At 42.1% G+C, this 24,947-nt stretch overlaps 1 protein-coding gene across 1 annotated transcript in view; it reads left to right on the forward strand.

The window, feature by feature from the left end:
- LOC143012611 (cadherin-23-like) overlaps positions 1–24,947 on the forward strand; it is a 43,301-nt gene that overhangs the window by 16,181 nt on the left and 2,173 nt on the right. Inside the window, exons 5-7 of the mRNA XM_076165833.1 lie at positions 10,297–10,491; positions 10,606–10,734; positions 13,729–13,807. Of these exons, the coding sequence (XP_076021948.1) occupies positions 10,297–10,491; positions 10,606–10,734; positions 13,729–13,807 (403 nt within the window). The remainder of the gene's footprint in view (positions 1–10,296; positions 10,492–10,605; positions 10,735–13,728; positions 13,808–24,947) is intronic.

Consider the following 24,947-nt stretch of genomic DNA (forward strand, 5'->3'; position numbering starts at 1 on the left):
AGGTGTTTAACAGTAAACTGCAGGAATCACAAAAATACATCTTCGTGTATGTACAGACAAATACATGAAGTAGTACACACAAATTCACATGTGCACACACAGAAACATATCCATAACCTGTCCTTGGCTTCAAAAAGTGGCTCCCCTCGCTGTCAGTTTGTGTGGAATGGTTTTGTTCGGCTGAGCGCTTTTCTAGAATATTAGCCATCTTTCAGCCAGGCCATACAGTGGGCAGAAAAAGGTGAGCAATTTTGTGCCATTGGTTTCTGTGTAGTATGCAACAAGTTTCTCCCGTGGGATGGATTATATTGTGGTTTCTTGCAGTGTTAAAAAGAAATTAATTTGGTACAAGAGTTCAAGTGAATGCCATGTAAAACAAAACTGTTGGGAAGTAAAGTAAGTTGGCATCAGCTGTGCCAGAGAAAATACATCCATTTTCAATGTCAATGCAGTTAGTCAAGCAGTTGATTTCATGACGATTCCACCAATCATTCCAATTCCAATTTCAAAGTGCTGAAATAGCGGAGATAAAACACAAACACGTCACTTACAGGGGTAACTCTGTTATTCTGTTTAAAGAGTGGGTGGAACTCTCTTTCCCTTCATTTAAGATCAGCTTATTCTTCCTTCAGTGTGAAAATCCAATGGGGGAGGAAAGGAGAAATGGCAATAAAATGTAAGGAGGACCGATCATTTAAACTCTGATCCCAGGCAATTTACAACTGTTTCCCCGACTCAGTTGATTAATCAGTTTATTTAAGTGGAATGTTTTGATCTAATCTCGTACACATTCTGGTGGCGCTGTGCCTCTTCGTCAACTGTCAACGCTGCACTTTCGCTCTCCCTCACACACACACACACACACACACACACACACACACACACACACACACACACACACACACTCCAACCACAGACATATGCCATGTCAACACAATACAGACACAATAACATGCACAGTGGATTCTATAAATACTGGATGAGATGTTATCAATTGTGCGCGAAATGCAGAGCTCTAAAGCAGAGAATCAAAGTTAAATTTGCAGATTTATTGTGTCCATTTTTCTTCTATACCAGAGGAAGCACAAAAATGTGTGTCTCACTTATATAGCATCTCGTTCACGTTCTCATTTTCATTGGCTGTTACCTGGTTCACCCTTTGAAACAGCATGTTTGGTGCTGTGACACTGATGCCGACTAGCATTAGGAAAGCTTTACAAAGCTTATGAGCTTAAATTATTACCGCCCTTATTTAGTGTACCGCTGGGTATTTAGTTACATCTTCAATTTGCAAATTCTGTCCTATCACTATCTGGTTCAGTGTCATTATGTGTGCTCATATTGAAAGCAATGTATTCTATGTGTATTGTATAAAGCAGTGTTGTGTTTTAATAGTTTCTCATTAACAGTTTTATAAGGTGTAAGTTTCTTTTATATATCCATGTTGATTGAACACGGGCATCATCATGGTGTTATGGCTCCAGTGATACCACTGGATCTGCTATTTATGAGTGGTTTCATGAGGTTTCTCCCACTAAGCCAAAAGCACAGTTCCCAGTAACATACAAGTGCTGTGTGGCTTTATAGCACTGGGATAGTAAGACTTTAATGACCAGGGAAGCCCTACTGGAACTGCTGTATTGAAAGAAATTGTAATGACAGACACATCCTTCTCTAGTTGAGACTGTCTCATTGGCTTGAGGAAGCTATTTCCCTGGCTTATGATTTAAAGTGGTTACTACCTCCCTTGGGCCTGAGGGCTCATTTTATCTGGGGCATGGCTGCATCTGGTCCCCATTTGATGTTTTTTTCCTTACATGAAATATGTTCAGACACAAGCTGGGCTTTTCAACGTACTATTGAGATTTCCTACCATCTGGATAGTACTGCTATATTGACAGTTAACACAAGGTCCTGCAGGTGAACTCTGTATGAATCTACTGTTATGCTATGTGCTGTTGTGCCTGACATAATTTCCTGGATGTCCTTCACTTGCAACAAGTAGCAACAAATTCGATTTTGTGCAAGTCTGGTAGGACTGTCCACTACAAAGAAGTGCTGATTGACGACACGCTAATATTCATGTCCCATTAAAAGAAAAATTACTGCACCATACAGAAAGAGCCTTTTGCATTGTGGATATAGCATCGGAATAAACCTATTGTAGCTATTTGAGTGTGCTTAGTTTCAAACATTTAAAAGAATTGTGAAGTCTGCCCCATGTTATCGTTATCAGTCAAGCATGGACTGTACACAGCCACACATTCCTGAGAAGAGTTCTCGTACCGCTATCAATATATTAATGCGGTCATTGAATTGGGGTAGTCAACAGACAAATTCTTGCACATTCGGCATGCACAGTGATTTGGGGAACTATTGCTAAGTGAGCTAAATCAGACACAGAGGAGGATAAATCATTTCTTTGTAATTTTCCACATTTACCGTTGGAGCCCTGCAGATGGAGGACATTTGTCTTGATTCAATACCAGTGAATTATTGATAAGCTAATTTCACATGAGAAATATGGCTTTTTGTGTAAGCTCTATGATTAATTGAAGTGTTGCTGTGATTCACCTGCTTCCCTGGCAAAGAGCCACATACTGGCAATCTTTACTGGCAGCCTGACCGTACTCATTTCTATACAATTACTTAAGTCCAGCCACTGTTCACCAACTGTTTTTCCCCCAGAGGTAGTTTGAATAGCAGCGTGACTATAGTTTGGTGTTAGTATTGTGCTGTAGAGGTGGTACCCTGTAAATTTAACACATAATTGTCAATTTTATTATTGCATTGCATTTTTCAAGTTCTGTGCCTGTTATACTTTTTGAATGCATACTTGGCAATCACTCATTGTACTAATGGATATGCAACAGCAATGATGAAAGAGTTAATGTGCAAAACAAGCGGAAAAGTAGACCGATTAATGCAAGAGAGTACGTGTTGCAACAAACACAACACTTGTCACAATGTCCAAGAGCAAGTGCAGAGGCCCTTGTACATACAGTGAGGTGCGGTGAAATAGACAGCAGGTGTGGGCATTGAATAATGGATGTCTATGATGATAATTGCTGGGGAACCTGACTGGTGACTGAGAGCCACGAGATTAGTGTGGTGTATGGAGTGGAGAACGTGACAAAACCAGTGGCTTAAAATGGAGCAAAAGACCGGGCCGCAAGTCTCACGTTTAGCAAGCAGCTGACAGGATCTCTAGTCATTACAGAGAGATAGAGAGTGAGTCTGTGAAATAGTTGTAATAGATCTTTAGATTCTTATATTGCTACTACGTGAACAAAGGTGGTGAATCAGAATGTCCGCGTTTATAGGAAAGGAGTATGTGGGTATTTTTTGTGTGTTTATAAGAAGAAATGCATTGTATTCATGATTGTTGTTTTGTAATAGAATAGGAAGTTTTTACTGACTTCTTTTATAGCAACACTAGACAATAACAGCTTCATCTTTCATTTTGCTCATGTAATGTGGTTCGCTCTTCATTTCGATACAGAGGTGCATCATTAGCGAATACATATCTGGAGGTAGTACATCAGGCAACATCATTTCCTTATAAAGAATCACTAAAACTAACTTATTATTATATCATTTTTGGTACATGAGTGACTACTTGATTAAAATGTTGTGTTATCTAGGTCACTTCTGCTTCTTCTTTTTTTGCTTGTGTGATGGACTAACTTGAATTTGAAGAGTAACATTGTTGGAGGGGGTCTCCGTACAAGCTTGTCACTTCTTATCCTTCCTGCACAAGAATTGTGTGATGTGCTTTTTCCCGATTTGTTTTTCTGATATCTTGTTAATTTCTTCTCTTTTTTTATGTATGTAGGTGTGCAAACAAAATGAAAAGAAATGGTAATGCATGTCCAGTCTTGTCAGCCTTGTACCTTGCTATATTAATTTACATTAACAGATTTATAAATTAACTTATATAAATCTGTTACATTGCCTTACAGAACAAAACATGGACTTCACAAGAAATCACTGTTTTAGTCACAAATTCAATACAGCTTCTACTGACATGTTTTTAACTACTAGAAAAGGGTGTTCATTGCCTTTCTTACACAATCCTTGTATTAAACATTCCTTCTGTTACCTCTCTCTTTATCTTTTTTTCTTTAGTTTCCCCTAATTTGCAATACATTCCCTCAGAAAGGTCAGGTTAATACCAGTGGCAATGTGACAAGGCACCACATGTGGGAGGCGGTGATGGAGGGACAGACGTTGTGAGGGGCAAGAAGTGAAAAGGTGACCAGGCCTGGTATAATCACATGCCTGATCGGTCAGAAGCGGAAAGCACACAGACGGGGAGGAACTGCAGAGTCTTGTGAGCAGTGTAGGTGTAATCACGGCTCTATTGTAGAGAACAGCTGGACCTCTGTAGCTGCGAGCAGTGGGGGGGGCGAAACCTGTGCGCTGCTCTTGCAAATCACCCTGTCTTTAACATTTCAGATGAAACAAGACCAAAGCATTGTACTCAAAAGGTCCAAGTTTTCTATAGCCATTACCAGCTGGAACAGAAACTCAACTTGACTTTGAAGTGGCAGCAATTGTATGTCAGGGACTTTTGGTAGTTTTACTCACTGCTCCGTACCACATTTTGACGCTGGACATAAGGATGAAGTAGGGTTATCAGTTAGCTATTCTATCCATCATCCAACGATTCGTTTGTTAGTATGATACTGTATATCTATCCAGAATGCCATGAAAGTTGCCATATTGTAGATGTTCATGGTCTTCATAGTGGCTGAGGTGGAACTACAGACATTTCTCAGTGATGAAGTATCCACTGCATATGCTCAGAATTCACCCTGAGGAAATGTATGATAAATAGTCTCATGGAACGTTGTAAAATTTTATTTGCTTTATAGAAGAAAATGTACAGACAAAAATAATGAATAAGCTTCAATAAATGCTGAACAGTCAATTAGGCTCTCTCTCTCTCTCTCTCTCTCTCTCTCTCTCTCTCTCTCTCTCTCTCTCTCTCTCTCTCTCTCTCTCTCTCTCTCTCTCTCTCTCTCTCTCTCTCTCTCTCTCTCTCTCTCTCTCTCTCTCTCTCTCTCTCTCTCTCTCTCTCTCTCTCTACACCACCAATTCATCATGCTCTTTTGGCTGGACAGCCGCTGATAAGAGCTGAGTTACTCCAGCAAAGTTGAATATACAGCAAAAACTATTGCAAATGGGTGGCTACAGAGGGCCTAACTTCATGTAAAGTTCCTTTAACCTTCATGCTATTATTTTTATTATCACCGCCATGCCCCACAACCCACTTGGGCACTTTGAGAGCTTTAAGCAGCATAGCAGGCAGTTTGTTTCATTCACTTTCTCTGCCCAAATGTTTGTAGAAGGAATTTTTAAGAATCATACTTTTAGCTTATCTATTTGGACTTATCTGTAATGCATTTGGAGCTAAGAGTGTATTTATCAGCCATCAATCAATGAAATAATGTTTCGGAGCTGCGAGTTTTGCTTATCATGCACAATCTGTAGACCTTTTGGTTGGAAAATCTCAAGTTAAGTGCACAACATTCTATAAACATAAAATCGATGCCTTGCTGTTATTATAATCACAATAGATAAGCAACTCTTGAGCAAATGGAACCTGTTGGACACTTAAAAAACGCCTGCTTGCATATATCCTGAATGTTACTTACAGCTGTGTCCGGCTATTTTATGGGTGATAAATTAACACGGTCACATTTTCAAAGTCAAAAATGGTAAAGGATGCACCCAGTACGCACTTAGGTGAATAGAGGAATATTAACCAAATGTAATGGAGCGTTTATTCTCCTATTCTTTCAGAAAAACAGCCTTTATTGCAAAAGTTCCCTTGATGGAGAACAATAAACATTTCCTTAGAGCGTAGGTTAAGTGCAGATCTCAGGTAAAACTTTGACTATATGATGAATAACATGCTGCTAATGTAACCTGTGATGTGTATCATTTCCCTATAAACCCTTAACCCCTTGTATGTTGAGGAGAATATGTAAAATGCCAAGAACCTTTAGAGTTGTGCTTTAATGTCTTCTCTCCTCTCACTACTATACTCCCCCATTCAAGACTGGTGTTCATGTGATTTGCATTATTTCTGTAGAATCACTAATTTAGAGCTTTTAGCTTGTGCACCTGAGGAGTGTAAGTTGCCCTTATGCTAAAGTGCATTTTGCGTCCTTTCCTCCATCACCACACTGGCATGTAAATGAATCAAACTGAGCCATAGTGTGACAGGACATCAACAGCCTTTGACGACTAATAATACTTCATTAAGGCTACCTAGAGCTGACACTTGACCGTCGGAATGCATTACGCTTGCAGCTCCAAACCTCTTAGGACCCAAAGGTGTATTCCATAGTTTAAAGTCCATGTAATAGTTGCGCTGTGTATTCCTGAGGACTGGCGAGCAATGGCTCTCCAGGGCCCCAGAGGGCTCCGTTTCATGCTGAACCAGGAAATCCATCGGAGACAAGCTCCCCCACTGCTGCCTTGGCTGTAGAGTACAAACGCCACCATATTATACAGCAGAGGCACGGGTAAAGGTGAATGGAGACTCCCTCCTGTATTAGAGATGTCTCATGGCTGTTAGAGACAGACTTACACCTCCCAATGCTCATATCACTGCACTTTCTTTGTCATCGCTATGCCTTCCACTTATTCATCAATAATTCTAGGTCATCAATCTGCTTACAGCTTGTGTTCTGTCCCTTTCTGACTGTGGTGGTTTCATTCTACGATATGTTCAGAAAATATTTCCCTAAGTACTTCAAGAACTTAAATGTCTGATACTCTCCCAGTACTCTGAGTACTCTTTGAGTTTCAGATATTGTTTTCTATACTTGGCAGCGGCATTATTGGCAGCAATCGCAGCTTTAAGTTTTCTTGAGTATGGCTCTATCAGCTTGGAACACAGGGATTGGGACTGTTGATCCCCTGCTTCCTTGCAAATCCACTCCGGCTCTTTCAGACTGATCAGTGATCTTTATGTGTCCCTAACTGTTTTCAGGAGGTTCAAATCTGGGCTTTGGTTGGTCCATTCAGGGATATTTTAACTTCTTTTGGAGCCTAACCCTTGAGTCCATGAATCATTCCCTCAAACGCATTAATTACAGGGCCTCTGTGGACTTTTGGACCATTTGGACAAGTATGTGCGTCTATTATTCATGCCAAACAGAATTAATTTTAGGTGGACTTGAATCAGGTTCTAGAGACAAAAGAAACGGACGCATCTAAGAGCTAAAATAGATTAAACACATTTGGAATAAAGCTGAACAGTTTTCTGAATGTATGATCCCCCTTTAGATCCCTGCCACTCTGGCTACATTCACATTACAAGATGAAATACTCAATTCCGATCATGGCCCACATCTGATTTGTGTCAAATGTGTCAAAATATCAGTTTCACCAAGTAGTGTGAATACGGCCCCTGTCTCTCTATACCGTCTGCCTCTCCTTCTCTCTTCACATACAGTATGTGGCTGCTCTCAGGGGCAGAAGAGGGTGACTCCTGCTGCGCACTTGAGATAAGACACAGCAGGGAACGCTCTTCATCCCTCTCTAACCGTCTCACCACTTAACATGCTGCTCTTCAAGGAAAATGTCCCTCAATTATTCAAAACCCAAAAGGCAATGTCAAGTTCCATGCAGGAATATGAGCCACAGTTAACCAATTGACTTTTGCACTTATCAATGAATAGACAGTGACACATAATGTGTCCGACGCTGCATTTTAACGAGCAGGCATTAGTATCCAGTGTTGTAGCGACTCGTCTTTCTGTTACTTGCCCGCATCGTGCATCGTTTATTGTTTGGCTTGTTTATGGAAAAGTGGCTGGGCAGTCTTATGGGCTAATAAAAACCGAAGAATTCACTACATCACTCTTTGCGCCTGGCCACCCCCATTGACTTCTAATCGGCATTACACAGGTCCAATCAAGGGCCTGATGGCAAGGCCATTGACTCCAAGTGAAAGGCCAAGTTGCAGACAATATGTCTGATGGCTCTTTGCTCCTTGATGAGCGCTACAATGAGCTGGGGGAGTGATAGTGGAGAGATAGTGGTGTTTGGTCCAATGCAGGGAGATACTTCACGGGAACTTCAAGAGCTGCTGTCTCAAGGCAACTGTTGGAATACATTGATTTATTGTGTTTCTCTTTGTGTTACGCACCACTTAAGGTAACAGCATTTATGACCTTCACAGCCCTCTTTGGTAGAAAGAATGCGCGTGTGCTTCTGCGTGTGCGTGTCTATTCGAATAATGCTGTGTGTGTCGTTACTGAATCCTGTGGCAGGTGACAGTGGGAGTTGTTAATGAGTCATTGTTTCACAGACTTCTGTGTAGAGAGAGATAGAGGAAGACTTGCTTCAGGGAAGGAAAAAGATGCCTCAGATCCCACTCTTACTCAACTGATCTGAACAACACACACACACACACACACACACACACACACACACACACACACACACACACACACACACACATCTCCTGCAAAGGGGCACACGCAGCAGATATTAACAGTTATCAGTTGCCTTCTTGACTTCAAAGACAGTTGATAAAACAGATGCATGCTGGTACATGAATGCTTGCACACAAACAGAAGCAGACACATGTACTTAAAGCACCTAGAGTATGATTTTGGATATTTTGATCCATTTAATATGTTAAGTGCTGTCATGCTGCAAGCTATCCGCTACCTTTCGTGGTGTTTCCATTTCTCTATGAGGCAGACAACTTGACAAGCATAATAAATATATCACCGAAGCTCAGATGTTTATTCAAATGCCGTTTTATTGTGGTGGGGGAGTGGATTAGTCACTGCTCCTGCACTCAGCAAATATTGTACAGGTTGACTACAGTTTAACCCAGAAATGCTGCTCCCGAGACAGTCGGTACCATAGATATCAGTTTATGTTCCAATATGAACAGAGACCTCCAGCAGCTTCTCTCGCTATCCCTTCAAGCTGTAAAAAGGCAAGGCAACTTTATTTAAGCAGCATATTTCATACTGTTACAACATTTTCATATACAATAGAACAGGATATGAAAGAATGGATAAACGTACATTTAAATAAGGATTAACGGCATAAAATAGTATTTTCAGAGACATTGGAGAATTGGTGTAATCCGTTCAAATGTTTCAGTCTTTGTTAGAACTCTAGCAGCAGGACTCTGAATAAGCTGTAGCTGACTAAAAGCTTTTTAGGGAGAACAGAAAAAAAGCGACCATTACACTAGTCTAACTAACAAGACATGTTTTTCCAGTACTTCTACATGTACTTCTGGTGCAACTCTCTGTTTACAATTGGCTCAAGACAGACTGACCTCCATGCCTTGTGGAGAAAAAGAAGAGGAAAAAAAGAGTTCAAGGATGAAGAGGGGTGGAGGCAGTGAAGCAGAGGCGAGAGAGAGTATTTCTCTACATGTGCAGTAGCGGTAATGTAAAGTGGAGTAGACGGACACGGTTAGCCTTACTTTGCTGTTACTTGGCTGTGTTTCTTAGGTGAGAACCTCTGCCCTTCATAGTAAGACGGAAGGTTAACCGGCCTATTAGCTAACTCTCTCTCTCTCACACACACACACACACACACTTTTTGCACAAATCACAGATAGAGTACATGCACTGGTGCACCTACAGAGACGCAATATCCCTCATGTTGAAACAAGCGTATGCGTGGTCTCCCCTAAACCTAACCTAACTCTCTATCACACACGCACACACTAACACAGCCCCCTGACACTAGTGCCAACAGACTGTGGGGTCAACAGCTCTTTTACTCTGTCACTTTAGCTTTGGCTCAAGGCCCAGCTGAGTTCAACACCATGACCTCCCCATGTGGTCACCCCTGCAGTAAACAAGACCACAGTGTGTGCGTGTGTGTGCGTGTGTGTGCGTGTGTGTGCGTGTGTGTGTGTGTGTGTGTTTTAACGGAAACATTTCTTTTAAATATACCAATTCAGTAAAACCTGGGCTTCTTTATTTCCTCTTGCCAACTCTTTCTTTACCTTCATTTTCTTGTCTCTGTAGGTTCAAGCCGCTTTACTGCTTTGTGATACATGCAGATACATATGTGTTCTGATCAGTAAAGTGGACCCAAACACAGACTCCAACGAGAAGCAGCAGGCTTGACCTTTTCTAGTATTTTGTGGCGTTACCTCTTGTTCACTCACCTGTGTGAACTATTCAAATACAGCAGCAGCAATCACAGGTCAAAGACAAAACTTGGTCTGGCACACCCCAGTCACATACTGTATCTACATCACTGTCATGTCAAAGTATGATGTGCTGTGTCTTTCAGAATACCGCACTGGGCAAAACAGTGTTTATGGTGAACGCCACAGATCCAGACCAGGGCACTGGAGGCAGCGTTCTCTTCTCTTTCCAACCACCCTCACCCTTCTTCGCTATTGATGGGGCCCGAGGCACAGTGACCGTCATCAAAACCCTGGACTACGAGACCACGTCAGCCTACCAGCTCACCGTCAATGCCACGGTCAGTGCTCTCACAAACATATCCCAAACCTGTGACCCGACAGTAGCCGTGACACAGCAAACGAATGCACAATCTTCAACACCGCCTCTGACACCTTTATTTGTTGTGTTTCAGGATCAGGACAAGGAGCGACCTCTGTCCCGGCTGACTAACTTGGCTATCACCATCACCGATGTCCAGGACATGGACCCCATTTTCACTAATCTGCCCTACAGCACCAACATCGAGGAGAACGCGCCACCGGTCAGTAAAACAAAACAGAAAATGATGCTCCGCTCTCTGTCTTCCATCATTTTTGTCCACGTCCCGCTCCTCTGTGTGTTGCGGCTGTCATGTTTGTGCTCCTCTTTGGTAATTTAGGAGGTGTATGGGTCAAGATCAAGAGAAATTCACATTAAAACAAGGCGTGAGTTATTATCAGGGAAGAATATCACTTTTCATCCTCGCCCACAGGAACGCCACACAACCCCGAACTCAGTCCCAAACCCCATACATACACCACTGCAGGTATTAAGGAATGTAATTACAGTGTAAGATTTACAGTCTTCCTTCAGGGATGTGAGGCCTCTACCAAAGGTCACTCAAGCTATAGGATTTATCTCACCATGCTACCCCATGTACCCTTAATGCTGTGTACGTGCCAGGGAAATTTGGAGAACAAAGAGTGTGTGTCGTATGTAGTATTCAGCAAAGAGGGGTCTCACCGTTGCCTTACCTTAGTTTTTATTGCACATAGGCTTGTAATGGTATGTAGTACATTGTTTCCCTTCATGCCATTATGTTCACTCCCCTGATTCAGCCCTCGAATCCCAGGTGGCTAATGGTCCAGCTATCGATGTTTCTACTCACAGCAAGGGAATTACACACAGGGATACAATATTGTCCGTCCTTAATTCTGTTGTTCCACTCTCTCCCTCCCCCACTCCCCATCAGTATATCCCCTGTCCCTCAGCCCGAGTACGCCATAGTAGAAATGTCAAGTGCTGCATTTGCATGCATATTAACGGGGCGTGACGGAGTCGACGCCCAGTGTCTCCCGAACTCTCTGATTCATCAGCTGTCACGAGGAAGGTCACAGCTGGAGGAAGAGGAGAAAGTGTGTGTGTGGGTTGGGGTGGGGGTGGGAGTGGTACAGTGGCGAGAGAGATGTTTAGCTCTGGGCAAAGGTGAAAGGAAAGAGAGAAATGGAGGAACAAAGGATTAAAGAGAGGGAGAGTTCGATCACCACGTTGCCAACAAAGAGAGATTTCCACATTTCTCCCAACGAGCTGAGCACCAATGAGCTTCGGTAATATTGCCTTGTAGTGTTGTAATTCTTACCTCTGACAGTAGGGGGCAGTGTATAATCCCATTACAGTGACAAGGTCACTGCAGGCTTACAGCCAAAATCTTTTACCGGAGCCCCTTTGACCAAACAACAGATACAGACAGGATAACAACCCAGCTAAAAGTAAGGCATAGAAAAGCCAGCCATACACGTGCGCACATGCACGCAAACACACACACACACACATGCGATGATGCCCCTCACGCAATTCTGACAGTCATGTGTCAAATCCATTAGGCAGTGTTTGGTAAAGATAAGTTGAGAGCGTACAGTGACAGAACGAGTGTCAACTGTCCTCAAGGCTCATGACATTTACACATAAAGGGATATCAAGCTTGAATCCTTGTCATAGGTCATTTCTCAAAGGTGTGTGCATACCTACAGACACACAGACACACATGCACACACTGGCGGACATACAACCCCTCTTATTTCTGCCTCTATGTCTCTCTGTTCACATTTGTTATCTTGGGGTTCTCTCTCTCTCTCTCTCTCTCTCTCTCTCCTTAAACCGATCAAACCATCATCGGCAGAAAAGTTTGACAAAGGAGTAGAAGAAAATATTTTTTCAGATGAAATCACAGGGCAGGGATTTTAGCTGTTGTAGCTGTGAATCCATGCTGCTCAGACTGACGTTTAAGCTCCTAGGACAAATGCAATTTGGCTGTCAAATCAATAAGCTCAAATGGGAAAGAGCAAGAAAACAAAAATGGGGAAAGACGGGATAGAGGAGAGTCAGCTTGCGTTTGCAGAGACGTGCTTGTGCCTGTGTGTGTGTGTGTGTGTGTGTCTGTGCGTGTGTGTGTGCAGGGAGCTGTATTTTTTTCGGTTGATTGAACATATTCCACTTGTGTGGACAGCTAGCGAATATTGCTCATATTATTTCAGCATCACTTCTTAGCCTCTCTCCCTATCACCGTGCTCTCTTTCTGCTCTCTCGCTCTGTCCGTAACTCTTGCTCAGACCCCGTGTGTGTGTATGTGTGTGTGTGTGTGTGTGTGTGTCTCTCCCTCTCAGCTAGTGTTTGGTGTGAATCACTCCCTCTAAAAGGCTTGTAATTGATTCTGCTGTAATTGGTCAATGACAGGAGATGCTTTGGCAGAAATGGAGCATAAACACGCCTTAGACACAATTTGCAGGATCAATGAGAGAGGCAGCTTGCTTGGCTGTGAGTGAGAGAGCGTGGGGAGGAATGAGACAGGGGAGGGCGGGGGGGAATTGAGAAAAGAAGGAGGGTCTCTTCATCTCTCTTTGCAGCACACAAGTTTTTAAGCATCGCCACCGTGTCTGATGGAGGCACGAAGGCCGAGGAAGCTCAGTGGATAAAAGAATATCTCCAATAACTTTCTCTTCTTCTGTCTTCTTTGTCATCTGTCATTCTGTGGTTGGGTTGAAGAAGAATTGGTGCCACTGGAGAGTTTTTTTGTAACATTTAATGTATCTCTCCCTTTGTCTGAAAAGAGTCAATTGGTGCTTTATTGTGGCGTTTGTACATTTGCTACAGTTTAGATTTTTCTCCTTTCCACTGTGGAAATACTTTGGGGAAGTGGGAGAAGATAGCTCAGTCAAGATGGCTATGAACTTCACTGTCTAAAGGGCATCAGAGTGGAGACTTTCATGACCACGTCTCCACAAATTGATGTTCCAGTTCCAGTTCTCACTGATCCACAGCTTTCTGTGCAAGACTACGTGGCCAAAACTGAACTGTTTGCATTGAAGGATGTTAACCTTTTGAGATGGTTCAAACTATAAATAAGGATTATGGTATCATTTCACTTATCAATACCTGTTTGTTGTAATAGTAGCTGCCATGTGATGTCAGATGAAAGTGAAAGTGCAAATGTATATTGACTCTGAAGCTTACTCACAGTTTATACAGTACCGTATGCTTTGTGTGTGTTGCTCTGCAGGGATACGAGGTGCGGAAGATAACAGCCATTGACCAGGATCTGGGCCGACCGAGAGGGATCGGCTACACCATCATCTCAGGTCTGAGTCACATAATCAATCCGACATCCACAGCGCAGAGAGAAGGGATCGATCAGTGCTTATCATAATCCCACCGCAATAATAGACAAATCTCATCAGGCACAGCAATCAATAACTGTAGAGAGCAGTGCCTCTGAATTAGAGAATAGGCTTACCCACGAGCAGCTATTAATCACTTTTTGGTGCAGTTGTGCGGAAGTCAGCTTTCGTTTAGTGTTATCGCTCGCAAGTTGGCTTGTGCCATCAAAACAGGATTATGGTTTGTCAGTTTGGCAAATTTCCCCCTCAGCAAAAGAAAGTGATCCTATAAGTTTCCCGCTATTGCCTGCCGCTGCTGTTTTTGGGTGTATTTTTGGATATGTCACACAAGCAATATGGGCAAAACGAAGTGAGATACCACAATATTGAGCCGCTACCTAAAATCCAAAGCTTGTGTTAGTGTTACTTTACCTGAGAGTCTCGCATTGTCGAGTGTGATAGGAAGAGAGGGGAGCTGCAGTTTGCATGGCGCTGATAAGGCCACAGCAGTGATCCTGCTTTAATGCCCCTGAGCTTTATTAGCCCTGCCAAGGATGTTATGTTTGTTCCTACTAGTTACCTTGTTTGTCTGTCTGCCAGAAGGATATCGCAGAAATTCACGAACAGACTTTCATGAATCTTAGCTCGCAGATCAAGTTTGGGGCACAGAACTAAACGCTTAAGTTTGTTGCTGATCCAGATATGGGATTGCTGCTATTAGTCAAGAGTGTAATAAGCAGAGGAGAGGTCAACGGGGGACACACAAACAAAGAAATGGATAAAGCACCATAGAGGGACACCTTACCTTTACATGCACCGTGTTAATGAGTCTCTAACCAGATTAAGCCAACGCTGCTGTTATCATAACTGCTTTGTGATACACAGCTCGATTACCTGTCGATCTTAAATGACTACATTACTTCTAGAATCTGTCGTGTCTCCTTTGCGCACAAAGGTCAGAGAATAACAAAAACGCTGTGTTAAAAAGGAGCATTGGCAACAAAGTCCTTCTGTTTACCTTCTCTTAGTTTATGCCGCTCTCAGCATGTTGGCGACCACACATCTTTGACGATGTTAACTTATGTGTGAAATTTAGTAATTCCTCCAAACTGAGTAACCGATACACTCTGGAGGAAGGTACTAATGCAATACTGTGATTCATGTATCCAACCATTACCCGATACTGGGTGTTGAAAGTAATTGGCTCATTTGTATGCGTGTATCGGATGTGTGTAGTGAGAGGAGTTGTGCGGTTGTAGAGCCTCTTATTCACCTAAATTGGGATCCAGCTAGTTTTTGCTGGTTTGTGGCAGCTGTGTTAATAAGCTCCTCCAAGAGTCTGCCCTTCTCTTCACACCCCACAGCAAACTCCATGTTCCTCTCGAGCTGAAACACAAACTCCTTTTGCTGAGTAGCCTGTGTGCGCGTGTAATACCGCCATAATGCCCCCGCCGGGTATTTATTTTCATCACATTCAGCATTTCAACCCTAAAGAAGGAAGATTCAATCCAACGTCCGTCAGTGCTGAAAGGCTGATGTACAGTATGAACAGAGAGAGCGAGAGAGAGCGAGAGAACTGGACTCGACATGTCCCTTATAGAGCACAGCATGTCCATAAAGGTGTGACACCAGTGTCTCCAGCTCGGATGGCTAGTTGATAAGGGCTGGCACCGGCTAATAAGGAATACACACCAGGGGAATTTTGGGTGATGAAGAGGTTCATTGTTCTGCCATCTGCTGAGTCACCGCCTGACCTCACTCCTGAATGAAGAAATTTGACCCCATCGTGAATTCTCTCTCTTTCTTCACAAGTGTGCATTTGAATATGAACATGTATTATTCACGCGTGTGTTGCTATGTGTGAGCGGTGGAAAGGTGTGTACGCTGTCACGCATGTGTGCGCTGGATTGCAGCAGATGCACGACACAGAACCTTACAGCCCATCCCGCCCTGTCTCACAGAGCGCAGCGTAAGCACATACATTCAGTGCACACACACACCTACTGTACTTAGTCTTACTTAGCTGCCATGTGTTGGTGTTGTATTGCCTGCGTATTGTGTTTGTTGCAAAGTTGAAGGGCTGAGTTAAGCTCTAGAGGAGAGGAGCATTAAAAAGACATTAATTAGGTGGTGCGTTGTATTCCCAGACGTTGCAAAATCAAGAGTTATAGCAGCGCACTAAGCCCTTATGGAGATGGAGCCTGTAGGCTTGATAAAATCATTATAAGTTTGATGTATAATGGAAGTTGAAGGGTGATGCAGTGCCAGGAGACAAAGGTGGGAGGGGAAGATTGTCAGATGATGCACGTGTGTGTTTCTCTGCGTTTTGTGAATTGGTTTGTGCTGGCACATAATTGCTCATATACATATCCATATATCCCTCAGTCAGATTAGAGCGAGGGCGCGCTTGTTTGCAGACTTAACTGTGACTCCGCACGACATCACTGTTTCCTGCCTTCCATCTCTTCACCCGGAGTGTCCTCGGAGAACACAGCTCCGTCCTCCGGGACTCGTCTCATTAGTTCAGTAATTAAGATAAACGAGGTTTTAATTGCAGCTGTGATTTATTCTAATGATTGTGGGACTCAAGATGAGGATTTCCTCTCTCTTCTCCAATCAGAGGGCAGGTCTGGGATTTGATGTGCAGGAACGATGGCATCAATGCAGCTCTCTCTGCCTCTGATGTTGCAGTTGTTATTGTTTTCCGTGATGGAGGAGATGCAGGGGCGGTGCGAGTAGAAAATCCCCTGTTCAGAGGGTTTGGTGTGTTTCCTTTTTAACACCTTAGCTCCTGATGTCACTACAGATCTAAACATCTAACCCGGACCCTCTGCTAACTTCACTTCTTACCGCAAGCTTACATTTCACAGATCATCATAGGGTTTTGGTAGTTTTAAGAAGATTATGTTTTCACCACAAAATGTTCCAACCATCACAGATTACGGCCATCAATATTTAACATTACACGGACGGTTTTAATGATTATGTCCACATGAGTATTTATGCCATAGGCTCATTCAGCTTCTGACAGGTAAGAGGAGATTGACTGCTGAGCTATTTTGAGAATGAGACTTAAGTATTTCCATAAACAGCACACGCTGTATATCAGAGAACTGGAAGTGATGTAATGCCTTACTGTCGGTCAAAAATCATTTTTATATGAAATGGGGACACCAACACCTGCAATAAAAATATAATAACTCCTGCACGTCTTAGTCACGATACCTAATTATCCAACGTAAAGCCTAAAGAATAGCCTCAAAGCAGAATTAACCAATTGGTGTGTGTTTGTAGACATTGAAACAAAGATTTTTAAAAAGCATCAAAAAACAGAGCCATCAGTTCTAATCTAGCATTAATTGTGTTGATATATTTCAAGATGCTGGGAGGCATCATGGCACTGACGTGTTCTTTTTGATCTGATAAGTTATGAAGGCACTTGGGCAATTATTACCTTTACCTAGAGCTCCCTTAGTAACACTGACTTTACCTCAAGAAGGACACATATTTTTTAGGACAAATCCAATACGCTCCACATAAACAGAAACTGTTCCATTTTTCTCATGTATTAAAGAGTTCATGTTCACACACAGCAACTGGCAATATTATGTCGTGATGCTTTTTGCTATTGCTGGAATGTGCATAGAAGTCCTGTGTCTGCCCCATTAGGAAATGCAGGGAGGATAGCAGGAGATTTGGGCAGGTGTTGATGTATCTGGTTTATGTAGCAACAGTATGTTCAGGGAAATGTATATCTGCTGGCTCAGTCTTGTTCTTCTGCTTGCTATGGCTTCACTTACTGTCAGGAATATTAACACAGGGTTGTTAGAAACTCCTGTAAGGGACGGGACAAGTTATCCAACAAAGATGACAGCTAAACAAAACAAATGGCAAATAAAACAATAGCTGTAAAGAACACACACAGACTTAAGAGCAAAAATGCAAATCAATAACTTTGATTATTAAACAACATTGTTGAATGTAGAGACCTGTTCGGCGGCAAAATCGTTTTTTGAAGCACTGCAGCAACTATTCTCATGTACAGTACAATGTTGTGTTTTACAAAGCTTTGTTAACAATTTGTGTCCCAATGGTGCTTTTTACAGTAAATACACTTTACAGCATGTAGAGCAACTGCACATCTAATGATACCAGAATGGATACACTCTCTCACACACACACACACACACACACACACACACACTACCCCACACTCACAGATGGAAGGAGAGAAACACAGAAAGAGTATGCTCGTTAGGAAATATGAATATCTAGTCTGACAGACGTAACCTTTACCTCTGAAAACATGGCTATCTGTGATTCCTAGTATAGAGAGCCAGAGGCCAGCAAGTCTTGTCCAGGAGTATTGTTGTCCTTAAAGATGACAGTTAAGCCCGTGTGTAGAGCTTCACAGTGTAATTATAGTGTAAGAACAAGCAGGAGAGGAGTCGGCGTAGCATCTTAAGAATAAAAGGCCATTCCCAAAGCCTTTCATATCTGCCCCTTATTTTATCTGTGTGCGCTTGATCTCTTTTTGTCACACACACAAGCACAACTAATCCCATCTTAAGCCCATCTTCCTCTTTTCAGAGGACTCCTCTTTTCTTCTTCCATCGTCTGTTTTGAGAAAAGCAGCACAGAATTGACCACATTAGATTTTAATTTGCTGCAGCTCAAGCAGAATAATTGTCAAAGTGATAAATGATGATAACCTCATTTTTCCGTGTAGTAAAAAAAAAAAATAGACTGCACTATTTTGAAGTTTCTGGGAAGCTGTGATGTCAGAGTAAGACCACATATTGCATTGTCCTGAATACTGCATGTGAAGCCACAGGTGTCTGTTGACTTCCATGGCCTGAGGCTGGGGCAATAGGTGAATGTTCTGCTCTACTACCCCTCCCTCCCCCGCCCCCTTACCCCCATCCCCTATCACCCGAGGCACAACCCTGTCCAGCATGGTGGGTCTGTGGGGGGACGCCTGGCCTTGTCTTACAGCCTCCCTCAGCGTACAGGTCAGACAGGTATGGCAATGCCATTTTCCGCCTGAACAGACTGATAAGTAGTAAAGGCGATTATTTCCCCACTACACTCCCGTCTGCCTTTCCACACATATCTCTATCCCTCAGTCCCGCTACGCCCCGATGCCCCGATTCCAGGCTGCACTTCGCCTACTGTAGCTTGTATCAGCAGGCATGCTGTAATATAGACAAGGCTAATACCTGATATTCCTTTGGGAGCTCTCATCGTGACTGCCACGTTGGAGGGATTTCTCTGTTTTCAATTAGCCGCTCCGAGGCTCTCCTCAGCCCAGTGCTATGTAATCTCTCAGAGAAGGCAGACAGCGTGCAGTACAGCATTCACCGGTCCATGTGTCTAAGTTGAGGGGTTCTGCTAACAGAAAAATCCATCTCTCGTTTTTCTCCCATCTGCTTCTAATTTGTTTTTTCAATCAACTAATCAAAGTTTCTTGTGTTTACCTATTTCCCCCATTTCCTACAATTATATGGAATTAGCCCTTCCTGCTGGGAGTTTGATATCAGACGTCTGAGCGTAACAAAAGAATAAGGAAGAAAGAGAAATGAAATCAGATGTAATGAACATTTTCCCAGGGTAAATGTGCAGACAAATTCTGCCTTCTCCATTCTGCCCTTTATCTTCTTTGGTTGGTTGACTCTTAAGGTGAAACAGCTATTATTTAGTGATGTTGTATTCAATGCATACATGCCAGCTCTATTTTCATTTCTCTTAGGGATAACAGGGATGCTGCTGGATTTGAGAAACATTATCCTAAGCTCTCTGCTTTTGAACCTGCAAATCACCAGATGCCAAACCCAATTTCCTTTGCTGCTTTTTTCACAGCCGTATTTTTGTACGCAGCAATGAAATTTTTATCATCTACATGCTGCAAACAATATTGGATGTGTAGAGTGAATCCAAATGATTGTACTGTATGACGAGAGAGAGAGAGAGAGAGAGAGAGAGAGAGAGAGAGAGAGAGAGAGATGTTCACAAGTGGAGACACTGGTTGGTGCTCTGTTGATAAGAGAAAACATGACACCTGACCTGACAGATCAAAGCCAGCAATCAATACCTCTGAGTTTGATTGTTTTCGATGAGACCTGGAGATTGTGATTCGATTGCTTTGTTTGTGACCTGGGTGTGGATCAGTATATATTTAACTATCACTTGTCAGAGATAAAGTAACTGCAGAGATCTAAGGAATCTATTATTCTAAGCTTGTTGTTTGTAGATACTATAAAGGGTGAGCTACTGCTGGGGGTGAAGAGGTTAGATATGACTTTTCCATTCAGAAAGATGGACCATGTAAATCATTCACCCAACAGCAGTACAACTAACAGACACAAAGTGGGACACATAGACACATAAAGAAAGAAAGAACACTCATCATTCTTCCTGTATGCAGCTAAATGACTCTGAGGAATTGTAATTAGTGTTTTGTCTTACTTAATATTTGTCCTTGAACCTTTTGAAAAGAAACTTTTGATGAAACCACTTCATTGAGTATTCATGAAATGCAGCTTGTCTGCCAATGGCAAGACACCCACAGGGCCATTATCAGTACACATCATGCACACAGACACACGCACACACTGGAAGCTGTCACACACTGAGTGGTGTGTGTTAACACATACATGAGCGGGCACGCCAGAAAGGCTGCGCATGCAAGAGCCTGTTCGCTTAGATTTTGATGAGAGTATAGTTTGGAAACGGTAAATAAAAAACTCATCATCACACGATTTGCCTGTAGGCATAATACTTAAAAGTGACACTGATTTGGGAACATTTAGCAAAGTACACACAATCTTAGCCCCGAGACTCTGGAACACTGGCTGCACGCCATATCACATTACTAGAATGTTCCAACACCCCCATATGTTGTTGTCACAAACTAGAGAAAACAGTTGTCAGTGGCTTAGTTGTGATTATTTCACTTTAGAACTCATACTTTAGCTGCTCTGAGAAAAACTCATTGTCATCCACTTGTCGCACGACAGATTGAACTCATCAGATCAGAGGCCTTCTTACTTCTGTTTCTTTCTCTTGGGCAACTCCCACATAATACGCAACTGTGGTTTTCACTTTTGCTCCTCAATACTCTCTAACTTCTTGCTGATTTGTTTTTCTCTCTGCCTCTACACTCGCTGTCATTTTGCTTTTATGTAAGCAAAGGGCAGAATTCCAATGAAGAACATGCTCTCAGTAAATGAGCCCTCACATCTTCATTTACACACAAGAATTTAAATTTGTTTATGGATGCATAATATGTCATGCACGTCTCTGTTCTGTTTTCTTGAGATTATTCACATTAGCAAATTATTTTGATTGCAAACATCTTCGTATTCTAGCACTATCACTTGAGCTCATAGTAATGTGTGTCTGTGTGTGTGCATACAAATGTATCCCCACATTCGACAAAAATCGGGCCATGGTTTTTCATTTTCTAGTCTGGTGCTGTTGGTAAAATGAGAGCTTGGCTAATTCCCTGGAGTTTTACATCAGAGTATTAAACTCTGGCAGTTATCATTACATGCACAAGTATGTATTCACGGGACAGGAATCCAAACATACTACTACTACATATAGGAATATTCCTATGCATGTGAAGGAGTGCATTCATTAGGGACTGAATTTGTATCGTACTTGTATGCACTCACACATCTTGGCAGAGCAGTGGCAGTTGCTTTGTCGATTCAGTTGTTGGGTAATTATAATAATGTAGTACTCAGCGGGATCTGTACATTTAGCTGGTATAATTTTGCAGTTTAAATAATCTCTCTCAGGTTTGACACAAAACAGAGCTGAGGTGGAAGGACAGAACACAAAGGACATGGAAGTGAAAGCAGGGAGTATGTGCCCTGTGTGTGCCTGTGTGTGTCTGTGTGTTTGTGTCATTAACAAATTACCCAGCAAACGGTTGCTATGGCATGTGTGCTTTGTGTATGTAAGTGCACCACTTGTTGGTGTTGGAATAGTTTGGCATTCTGCTCAGGCCATTAGAGCTGAAACTCATTTATCTATTTAGTTGCCCACTTGGGGTCGGGCACCATGCCTGTAAATTGGTAATCCCAAGGCAAAAAAATATTGGTTTATGGTGCATGACAGATATTTAGCTATGTTAACACTTTGTGTGACACAGTGGCATCTGGGTATTTTTGGCTCTCCTAACATGCTACTTGGCTCAAGCAGCAGGTACTTTGGCACATCATTTACTGGGGATCAATATTGACCCTGGATTAGATTGTTGCTCTCTGTCTGTCTCAGAAGAGGTTTCATCTTATTTGTGTTGACAAGTCTCGGTACAAGAAATTCTGAAGTATGCCGTTAATAAAAGTGTTTGTCAATGCATTTTTCATTGCTTTCATGAATTTGTATAAGATACTAATGAAAGAATATCCATGCAATATTCACAGGAACAGTTTCCTCTGTTTACACAATGTAAGACGACTGTATATATTTTCTATATAATCTGCAGTAGCTTTTGTACCTTCCACCTCCACCTATCTTCATCTTTTGGCCTCAATCCAGGATAATTACCTGAGGGCTCTGCTCTTTCTCCTGGCCTGCCTCCTCATGTACGCTCCATCGGTGCTCTTTGTCCTGCAGCTTCCCGTCTCTCTATTCCATGAGAGGTACAGGGCAAGAACAGATAGCGGAAAGTGGGGAGTGGGGAACAGTCATGGGTTAATCTGTTGACCCCAGCCCATGTGCACTGGGAATTAACCGCCAAACGTATTTTAAAGTCTAGACTTTGGCTATGATGAACTATTTGTAGGAGAGTCGTTTTTAGTACTCTTACTAATAATCAATCAATAATCAAAGTGCTGCTCAACAGTCATAGTGCACAGGTGAACCCTTAGTAACACCCTAAAACACAATGTAGTGACTGCACCATATATGAGAAAGCAATATCTTTGTTTAAAATGTTCACATCCAGTCAAGTCAATATTTATGTGACTTTAATGAGCTTGCAGAACATCACAGAATTTTACACATTTAGGACTAAAAAAGCATAGATACATTAGATTTTTTTTACAAGCTAAATACAATAAAATATTCTTCTCTTTTCTGAATGGTTCCTGCTTCGGGGACCACTGCCAATAATACAATAATAATGCAATATAATATCAATAATAATACAAAATATACACTAATCTATGTTTTATGTATAGAAGTTTTAGGATTTATACCGATTTCACATGATTGCAATATGTTTTTCACATGACATTTGAAAACAAGTGATTATATTGCGTTATGTTTGTATAATTGTTACAAGTTTAAACATGTGTAAAATGTACACAAGACTGTGAAGATGACTTGAGTAAGTCGCTGCCAGTTTCTAGTCTAATACATGTTGGAGAAATCGGTCATGAGTGTAGAAACCCTTGTGACCCTATAAAGTTTAATTAGCTCACATAACAGCTTTCATATTTGTAGTCAAGTATTATATACAGGATTCCTCTGTGATAAATTTAATCACTTTAAATACCAACTCCACCTATAATATATTTCAGTATGGGAACCTTTTCTATTTTGCTTATATCACATATTCTGTGAAATGTGAAGAGTGAGTGGGACGACGTGCAGTGAAGTATGATGCTTGCATTCAGTAAAATGTCTTTTATGCTTATTTTTTAAGCATTACTGGTGTTCTGATGATACGGTGACTGTTTTGCAGTCAGACTACCATAACTAAAAAAGTATTGGTCCTCAAAACATCCATACACTCTCAAAAACAGCTCATATGCATGTGCCAATTAATGCAATAATGATCTGAAGCATTACAGTAATGTTTGCCTCATGGATTTTAAGATTTTGGTGCCACTCCGTTTGTTTCGGTTAGGCACTTCGTGATGGAGCCGCTGCATCAAGAAGGCATACTTGAAATGGCTCCAGCCCTGTCCACTCCATTGTTTGCCTTGCACTGAGTAGATTACTCTGATAACATTAGCATGTATGAACTGCAGCTATCTACAGATTGCAGGGGGACTCTCCCAAGTCCCATACAGCCAAGAAATAGCTCCACTGTCTCAAATATAACGGCATTTGGTGTGTTTACACAAGAAATAATTCATATTGTTTTAGAAAAATGGAGGATGACTTTGATGAGTCTATAAAGAGAGGCGGGGAGGTGACTGTGTGGGTGTTGTGAAGACATTGGCCAGTGCAGGAGAAGATAGAGAAACCAGTATGGTTGACAGTGGAGTGGTTGGGTATTTTGGTTTGTTGTCTCCATCTGCCAGGTGTAATTAACAGGCAACAGCCACACGCTGCCTGAGAGATGGAGAGAGAGACGAGAAGAATCAAAGAATAGTGTGAGGGAGGTGAGAGGGTAATTTGGAAAGAAAGAAAGGGAATACAAATGGGAGAAAGGGAACTCGCGTGGGTCTCAGCTAAGTATCTTAACCTGTGTAATTGATTTTAATTAAGCATTTGAACTCGGGACATTTGATCGAACGAGTTGTTAATTACAATAGTGTGGTGTTTTAATTTGAAATCTGTCTCTTTAAGAGAGTGCATAGTAAAAAATGGATGCAATGTAAAGTGATACAGAGGACGAGAGATGCTTGTGTGCAAACTTGTCTTTCAGTTTTATTATCTTGACTTTTCAACAAGTGTGCATATTTTCAGAGTAAAGTTCAGCTCATTTCAATATTTGAAAAAATAAATCAGCGCTGACCTTGACCAGACTTGTTGACACTGTCAGTAGCAGAAGCACACACAGGTTTAAAAACAGTAACCACAATCATTACACTCACTATTCACATTTGTAGTCTGACTTTAATTGGAATACAGTAAATGCCAGAAAGGAGGTGAAGAGGAGGAGGAGGCCAACAGGGAATTGGAGGCAGTGGAGGGAGGCCAGACAGTGACAGATGAAACAGGAAGATGGCATGTGGACAGGTTGGAGGTGTTGGCCCGCCCAAGGCAGATAGAGAGACAAAAGACAAAAGACAGCGCAGCGGAGGGCCGTATCCATATTGCATGAAATGGAGACGCACACATAGCTCATCCCGTCGGCGGCTTCCTCGCAGGATCCCAGGGGTTATGTTGAATTATCCACGACGCCAGTTTCATTTGTCCCTCTGACTTCTCTATGTCC

The sequence above is a fragment of the Genypterus blacodes genome, unplaced genomic scaffold, assembly GCF_046128005.1.
Source record: "Genypterus blacodes isolate CSIRO-AG114 ecotype Tasmania unplaced genomic scaffold, CSIRO-AGI_Gbla_v1 ptg000012l_1, whole genome shotgun sequence".
NCBI lineage: Eukaryota > Metazoa > Chordata > Actinopteri > Ophidiiformes > Ophidiidae > Genypterus > Genypterus blacodes.